Source organism: Aptenodytes forsteri, unplaced genomic scaffold (assembly GCF_000699145.1).
Source record: "Aptenodytes forsteri isolate BGI_AS27 unplaced genomic scaffold, ASM69914v1 Scaffold81, whole genome shotgun sequence".
Lineage (NCBI taxonomy): Eukaryota > Metazoa > Chordata > Aves > Sphenisciformes > Spheniscidae > Aptenodytes > Aptenodytes forsteri.
In genome coordinates, this window is record NW_008795259.1 from 159,580 (window position 1) to 168,688 (window position 9,109).

General features: G+C 42.0%; 1 protein-coding gene across 1 annotated transcript in view; it reads left to right on the top strand.

The window, feature by feature from the left end:
• LOC103898852 overlaps positions 1–9,109 on the top strand; it is a 119,750-nt gene that overhangs the window by 14,040 nt on the left and 96,601 nt on the right. Inside the window, exon 5 of the mRNA XM_009279218.1 lies at positions 7,892–8,155. Within this exon, the coding sequence (XP_009277493.1) occupies positions 7,892–8,155 (264 nt within the window). The remainder of the gene's footprint in view (positions 1–7,891; positions 8,156–9,109) is intronic.

A 9,109-nucleotide genomic window follows, 5' to 3' on the forward strand; every position in this document is an offset into this window, starting at 1 on the left:
AAGTTTTTATCACACCCCCCCCCCCCCTTTTATTCTTGAGCAAAACACTGGCACAGATGAAGAACATTTAGCTCTAGGACACTTTATAGGACATAACATAAGAATTTGATACACTATGAAAAAAGATAGGAAGTAATAATGCTTGGCAGTGCCAGAGGACTTTCAAAATGAGAGCCACTTAAATTCTCCCTGGATGCAATTATTTGTAGTTGGGATGATAAGGTGCTACGTGAACCTTTTGGTAAATGCAAGAACTAAGCTTAGGCAGACGCTGGTATTTATTTGAAGACTGCAGGTTTGATGTTTTTTTCACACAGCAGGAACACATACTTATTACTACTTCTATTTTGTTTATCTGAGTTTGTTTGGGGTTTCGGTCTTTGACTGCTATTTGCTAAATGTCTTTTTGCAACAGCTCCTCAAAACGCATGTTTTCAGAGCAATTCTGTTCCAGCTGTGTCACACCCCTGTGCCATCCTGGGGACAGACCTGTGCGGCATGCTGCGAGCAGCCCTTGCACTGGGTGCTGATTGCACCACGGGGCCAAGGGCCCCACACTGCTCTGGCTGGCTGCTAGACCTTCAATAGTCCGCGAGTCTTTCTCCTTGCTGTGGGCCCAGCAGGAAGTGTCACGGGGACCTCCTTCAGCCCAGTGCTGTGCTGTGCACAGATCTTGTTCCAGCCACGAGCTGCAGCTGGGTGGTTTCTCTGGAGACCGTTGCTGCCTGTAGATGGACTTTCCCAACACGGAAAGCTCCATTTCTAGCACTGTGGGAAGACTTGAAGGGATTCATTAAGCCTGGTGTGCTGACATTACAAAGCCATTGCATATTAGAATCTATTGCATCTACTGTATTTAGTATTATGCAATTGATTTACATATGCAAAAGGTTACTATTTACCCCACGTTTTGTTTTCGGTAATTAATTGGAGTTACATTTCATATGACATCTAGTCAATGTGCTCTGGTGGAGGAGTTCTTGAAAACGCTCGCTGGACTGTACCATGTGTGCTCCTTCAGCTTAGACCAATGTATACTGCTCAAAGACCTCAGAAATGTGGCCTACATTATAATGCATCATATCTAACTAGGGTAAGGTATGTGGTCTGCATTGGCAAATCTAGCAGACATATGTTACAAATCAGGAGTGTCTAGGGACAGGCTTTTATTTTGGACCACTCCATGGCCTATTCCCTACCTAATGGGAAATTATATCTGTAAGAGAGCTTGACATGAGCCATTGGATACAATAGTTGTACAAAAGTCATATATTATCTGGGGCAGATCAGTGGGAAAGGCAGAATGCAGCAGCCCCTGCCTGTATCCTTAGCTCCAAGTAAGCTCCAAACAACAGAGGACACCAAGAGCAAAGTAAATGACCGCCCCAACAAAAAATGCTGTTGAGTGAAAAAATAGAGCAATTCCATGACTCACCAGAGCTGGCAGCCTGGAACTGTGAAAAGGGGCTTAAGCCGTGTTTTGGTCCATATCTACAAGTCGTGGGAGCCAGAAAAACATCCTCAGAAGACACTTTTTTTCCTTAAAATATCTGGTTTTGAAGCATTTAATGTTTTAAATATTTATCTGTGAACTCAGGATGAGCAGGTTAGTTGCAAAGCTGTACTACAGAAATAGGAAGAGTACTTCATGCCGCAAAATTTAAAAAAGTGATCCTGTTTAAGTATGCAATTTTTAAGCAGAGCACACAAGGAAAAGGGGAATTGTTATCAAGAGTCAGTCTTCCTGTTTCTTTGCTGGAGGGGTGTTAGCTGAGCCCCTGGAAAGAGAGCAGAGCCCGAAGAGGTCTGGACCATCTGGGAAATACTGCAGGAGCGTGAACTCCACATTGGCACAGCTTCCCTGGTGAAGGGAGCATTGCTGTATCCCAGGCTGGACTGAAGCTTAAGGAGGAAGGGGATACTGTGCTACACGAGGCGTGATGGGGAATCTAGAACAGCATCAGGAAAGAGACCCAAGATGGAGCAGCTGGTGCAGCAAAAAGGAGAGGAAAGCTGCCTGCTCCTGCACCAGAGCCCAGGGCAGGCAGAGTGGTGCTGCTGTGTGACTCAGCCCTGCGTGCCGAACGAGCCACATCTTCCTGAGACTCCTTGGCTCTGACTGGTTTCTGAGCAAAGTACATGTCCTTTTGACACAAAAGAAATAGTCTGCTGTTTCGTGTCAGTGGCCTACGTTATCCCAGGAAACTCATGCTCTGACAGTGCTGGAATCAAGCTCAGGAATAAATGAGACGGGAGTGGCAGGAGAAGGAACTGGTGTTCCTGCCTTCCTCCTACAAAGACAATTTCTCCCCTCACAAGATGAGGTCAGAATCCGCCCAGGCTGGTGGTATATCACCAGAAATGCTCGGGGAGGCTAGCAGTGGCTGTACCATACATTACTACTCCCTGCTGGTCAAAGAACAGAAAAGAATTAGCAGCAGATGTGCCAGGACAATTAGCAACAGATGCAGAGGCTAAAGCTCACAGAATGCAAACATTATTGCCCTGTATTTGGGAAGATAAAAGGCCAGATTCTCGTCCTCTGGTGCAAGGTAGTCGTGCCGCATGTGATGCTGCTGGAGTTAACTATGCCCTGAGTTATCTCTCCTAGAGGAAAGGGAGGCAGTGGGGAATCATCGCTGCTCTGGTAGCATGGAAGAGGGCAGGAGGTGTTTCCATCCAGGCACTCGGTGCAGCTCTGGGAAGGCGCCAGGGTGCTTTGGTACAGTGTGTCAGGAGAAATCCTGCTCGCTGCCACTGCTGCGGGACTGAGAGTGGTGAATAAATTGCCTGCTTACAGATGCTGCTGCCCTGTGCTCCGTGTGGCTCATCCGTGATCCCGAGCTCGTGTGCTGTGCCATAACTGCTTCTGGTCCATATTCCCCCACAATCAGGGAGGCTGGGATACTGGGTCACAGGGGAGATGGTGGTACTGCATAAAGGTTTAAGGAGATCTGCAAGCTGCAGGGAGAGGAGTCAGGGAGTCATTTGACCTATGTCAGGCTTGAAAGGTCTGTTCTCTTTTTCAGAAAATAGAAAAAAAACCCCATATATACGGGGAAATGAATGGTAGTGCACTGCACGGTCGTCCTTTGATTTGTGTGTTATTTTGTATTCAGATACCTGTTCAAAGACAGGCAGCGATGGAAAGCTGGGGAAGTAAGTTTCCACCTACTCCAGGACATTCTGATGATAGATAGGACTTTTGGAAAACCCTAATAACATGATTTTTTTTTTTATCTCAGTCCGTGTTTCTATTCCCTCTCTTCTGGCCTTTTATAAATTTCAAAGTTACCCAAACACTTCCCAAGAATGCCCTTCCCTCTGCCTGTATGCTGGCTTTGCATGTAAAGAGGGAGGGCTTGATATCTGGTTGTGAAAGCTCCACCTTATTTTGGCAATAACAGCCTCGTCTCCAGCACAATTCATTTTACATAGTGAAGTAATTTTTTATTTGTTAATGAAATAGTTTGATGGGAACTGCTCCTATTTAAAAGGTTTTCTACCCATGTTTTACACCAGTGAGTTTCATTTGCTGCAGTTTTCATAATCAGAAACAATGAGCCGTTAATTTCTGTGGTGTTTTGCAAGATTATTCTATATAATAAGTAAACATTGAATTGCCTTTGCATATTATAATTAACTTTAATCCATTTGAGTTGCACATGTTTAGTGGTCAAATTTTTGTGTTATGTGAATTAAGTAATGTAATTTTTGTCCTTTTTCTTCTAAAATGAAAGTATTTGAAGGTGCAGAGGAGTGAAGCAAAGGTTTATTTCTTCTCTGACAAGGTTAAAGCCCAAGAGTAAGTCAGACAGAAACCCCAAAATCCTCACACTGGAACTGTTTATTGAAATATTCAAATAGAATTCATTCTCTCTCTAGAGTAAACGATTTCTTTGCTGAAATTATGGTGGCATATGGGGAAGTAAGATATATTACAATAAAACTGATATAAAACAGTTGAATTCAGAAATAGTGGCAAGAGATAATTTTAGTTCACTATGATTTAATTCAATTAAATGCAACACTGTTAACTGCAGACTAAGAAGAATTACTTGCGCCTGTGCAGGCACACGCAAGCATTATTTATTCTCTGCTACATCCCTCTTTGCAGAAGAAATTACACCAGTAAAAAGTGGGTGCTGGATGCTTTCATAGCACTGTAAAAGGCTATATACCTCACAGACCTCAATGGAAATTTTACCTGAGCAAGGAGAAACAGTGGGCTAAGGTGCTAGAGAGTAGACTCATTAAAACCCAGGAAGCTGTATTTACGTAGTATGCTCTCTTTGAACATCAACAGTGTTGGTGCAGGCTTGTGGACTAACTTACCAAATAGTGCCTCAAAAGAGGTTGCTGCCAGCAGGGAAAATATAACTGCTGTTTTTTTTTTTTTCTTCAGAAACAAAACAGTCCATCAAAACAAACTGGTCAGTTTGAGCTTCCTGCGCCTTGCCCATCCCAGGCACTGCCCCGAGTCTTGTACGAGAGAGCGCAATTACTGATTCCCCTCCTCCTCTAAATACCTGAGCTGTTCCCTGCCCTGTACCTGAGCGTGATAGCCCAAACCCACAGAGGCACACAGGTGCTCAAGGGCTGTGGATTTCAATTGGAGCTACATGCCTAAATACCTTTGTGCATCTATGCCTACGGGTTGCGCTGGCCGTGCCCCAGATCCCTGCTCTCAGGCTTGCGGCCTAGGAGGAGGCTAATGAAGGGCAGGTGGCACACCACCGAGCTCCCTCCCAGGGCTGTCTGACCCTGCGGCTGTGGGACCGCGGGCTGTGACAGAGATGCGCATTCACTGTGGCGACGGGAATAGGTTTAGCATGGGGCTGGTAAGGGGACCTGCCTCCTTTTTGAAACTCTTCTGCTTCAGCCTGGCTGTCCCTTCTTAAACAGCAGTTCCCCTGTATAAATCATGCTCCCGGCGGCCGTCAGGATGGAAATGAAAGCCCACAGGCGCCTGCGTGAATGCTTGTCACACCGGCATAGAGTAACAGGTAGAGACTTGGCTGGGATTTTTGTATGGATTCAACAGAAAAAAAAATTTCTTACTTGGTAGGTATGTTTTATTTGACCATGTACGCTGAGATGTGTGGCACTGTCCTACCTGGGTCAGACACCCAGTGTTCATGCATGAGGACTCCCAGAATGAATCTTACAGCCTCAGGCTTTGTAGCACACCGGTGTGTGACAAAATCCTTACTTTTCTTATATGTTTTGTCATTACGTGTTTGGATCATGGCATGGCTTAAACATCCAGCTCCTGTAACTGTAAGCAAAGGGATGCTTCCAGTCCCAAAGAGTGAGTTTGCAGTCTAGGTCCAGGGTGGGAGCTTATAGCAAATGAAGAATAAATGTGAGCAGGAAACAAAGAAATTAATTTTTAATAGTCACAATTACCCTTACACCAACTGCTTGACCACTGTCTGCTCATAGGCAGGCTGGCAGAAGATAGTGTACTGTTGAGTAACTCTAAAGAAAAGAGTAAGTCTGGGAAACAAGGGAGAAACCGAAAGGGATGTTGTGATACGGCAGTGATTTCAGCTGCTTATGCTTTGGGATTGTTCAATAATGCAGGTAATTGTCTTTGATCATAGCCTTGTAACCACCACCTTTAATTTGTAGCACAGAGGTTACTATCTAGCACCCAGCTAGCCAAATGAAATGTATGGCTTGATTAAGGATCTCTTTTGTCAGTAATTTGTGCCTAATGTTTTTAGCTTTCCCACGGGCTGTTATAGAAAATGGTAAATCTGGTTTAAATGAAACCTGATACTGTTAATGGTTTAATAGCAGCTGCCACAGGGTTATGGCATTTTTCAACAGATGCTTCTGTTTCATTTTAAGCCTACACTAAGTCTTAGAATATATTTACATAATTAATATAAAGTACACCTACATAATAATGACAATATTTATAGTTTTAAAAGATTTCCTTAAATTACTTCCTCTCTCTTGCCGTTATCTAATCACAATATATAACTTAAAACAGGAAGGCATATTATTAAAATAATAATTTATATTCACCTCTTCAAAAAAATTATAGAATGCAGCACAACTATGAACATGTATCATCTAACATAGCAGTTATTGGTATGGGTAAATCCCCTAGCTGCTTCAGAAAAAGAGAGAGAAAAAGCTTGGCTGTACCTGAGTTGTGCTTATCATCTTGCCTATTGTTCAATCAGGAGTATAAAAAAGTGATGCTTGTATTTAAAAATATCAGTCAAGAAAGAGCTGCATTGAGGTGTGTACTTATGTGCAGAAATATTTGAAGCAGTAAAGATTTGTGGCTGGTTATCAGCTGTAGAATGTCATCTGATTGAGGAAATACTGCTAATTTAAGAAGACACTGGCATTTTAGGCTTTTAATAGTGGGTGATCAGTTTGGATGGATGTCTTCTATTTGGAGGTCTTACTCTGAGTCTTAAAAAGTACTGAGGGTATATCTTACAGGACACTTGGAGTTAGAGGATACCCTTGAATATTGTGGCCTTCTAGGAGTACATGCCAATTCACAGGGAGGAGGGAAGGAGAAAAGGCTCCTCTTTCTCTGCCTTGACTGGAAGGCAAGGTAAGGTTGAGCAGGAGTCTCTGCAAGGCAAATGTATGAAGGCATTTGCTGCTATGAACTTTGAGGACTGAAATGGGAACAATAAAAGGTGGAAAACATTCAAATAACAGGACAATGTCTCTATTAGAGAAGCATCCAAGATAGTTTATTTAAAAGATTAGGCAGTCCCAGTTCTCTATAATCCAGGAGAATGTGTAGGAGCAGTGGTGAAGCAGATGTTTTGCTGTGTGAGAGGTGTAGCTGACGTATTTGCTCCCCTTGTCCCCAGGTGACTACCCTTCAGAACTGTTAACCAAGGTATGATGGTAATCACCTTCCATGTTCTAGCTTTTGTATGTTTTTTGTTTTATTTGCCCTTTTGAATGTATAAGAGCTGTTCCACAGGACCTGGGTCAACCCCCACATTAATTAAACAGTTAAAATTGTGGTATAGGGCCAGATTTCTTTTTCTTTGTCTTTGCCCTGCTTCCTTTTCTACCCTCTTCTCCATGACCTTGTATTGCTTCACACAGCAAATCTTACGGAGGGATTTACATAAATTCATTACTTCAGAGTGTTTCTTCACCCCTGATTTTCAAGTCTTTGCCATGGGAACACAATTGCTCCAGGGCCCTAAGGCATTGGTAACCCTCTTCCACAGCTCCAAGCTGCTCAGAAGAATATCTCTAGCTATCTTATGAAAGGTGTAAACAGTATTTGCCAGTCTTTGGTATGCTGAGAGTTTATTATCTCAAAATCCTTTTTGACCCTACCCTGAGGTTCATATACTTTGCAAGAAGAGTTTCCCTGCTTTAATTTGAAGAAGGAAGGCTATTGTGTACCAATATCATTCCCAGAACTGGGTGGAGAAGAGTTTATGACTCAGTGAGGAGCAAGCCTGCAAGTATTCTCACTGAGTATTTGGATGAACTCTCCAAAGTTGCTGCAAGAAGAACCCAGTGGTGAATCTCAATAAGCCCTCACAGGGACACCTCAGATTCCCAAGTTGGTTTGTTACTCTGTCTTAAAGTTTTCTAGTGGCAATATTTTTCCACCGCTGGTAAATAAAGACAGAAAATGAACACTTTCAGAAAGCCAAGGGAAAAAAAAGAAATCACAAAATTAGCATGGAAAAAAAGCACAACATTTTCTGTCGGAGTGGAAAATTATTCAAATACATGATTTGGTGGAAAGAGAAGAGTTGTTAATTGTTTTAGCATGCAAATTTGATTCAAAGGTATGAAGTTTGTAGAGCTTTATATGATAAAAGAAAGCTGGTTCCCTTGTGATGTTTTTATAACTAATAAATCTCTTTTCCTCCTTTGCTAGGTTTTACCACCTAGAAAAGCTGTGAAACCAGGCATGGTCCTCCTCTTTGAACTCTTCCTTCTTCGTGGGACCCGTACTTGGATTGATCGAGAAGTGGGATGGGGAGCTTTTCCCTTGTGTGACAACAATTTTAATGCTTTGGAGGGAAAATTTAAATGTCCCTTCCTCAGAGGCCATTACAACTCCACAGTTGACCGATTCCAAAAAATCGAAAATTTTATTTCTCAAGACTTGGATCATTGGTTATGCAATCTCTACTTTCAGGTTTGTATTTAAAGAAATTAGGCTTGTTGGTTTAGTCACTGTTCCTCAGAACAGGTTCCACTTTCCTTCTGTTAGCCTTAAAATCCAAAGGCTTTCCAAAAAGCAGTTTATCAGCCTACCCAGGAGGCATAAAAAGAAAATGAAAGTCACATGCATCTCCAACTTTTACGTGAAATTAGTGGGTTTTTTACAGCCAAATTTTAGGATTGTTTCAAGTATCAAAATATTGTTTGGGGTGCTGAGTAAGTGGATCAAAAGTTGAAATTCTGAGTTTGAGCCTGCCACCAATACATGTTAATTTCCTCCACAGATTTAGTGGATCTCAGAGGTGCTTTTATATGGCTACAAAATAAAATAATATTGTTTATGATATTGTTGCATTTGTATGTCTGGGATCCCCAGCTAGCAAGCAAGGTTCTGTTGTGGTAGGAGCCTTACTTTTGAATAGTTTTTGGACATAATTCAGATGTGACATTTTTTGTACGTCTTTGGTGAAAATGGGCCTGAATTAAGAATTCCTCTTCAGTGGAAGCTTTATTTCTGGACTTGCAAATTAAGGGTGTTATTGTAACTGAGCTATGTTTCTTCATTCAGAATCTTAACACGACCTCAAACTTATACCTCTTTTATGGTCACGCCTGGCTCAGGAAAAAACACTTACCAAAAGAGATGAATTCTGAAAGCATCTTAATTTTAACATGTTAATTTTACTTAATAGAAAGTGTATTTATTAATTTTCTTGTAGTGATGGTTTTCAGGCAATTTTCTTTTTTGGGTCTACCAAGAGTAAAAGAAAGTGAAAATAACTTCAGAATCATGTAGAGACATAAGAATTTATACGAAAAATATACCTATGATGCGCTAGGAAAGACAATGTCAGAAACAACATTAGTAAAGCTATGGTAAAAAAACAACAGAAGAGTCAAAATCGGTTGAAATGGCGGGGGGGGGGGG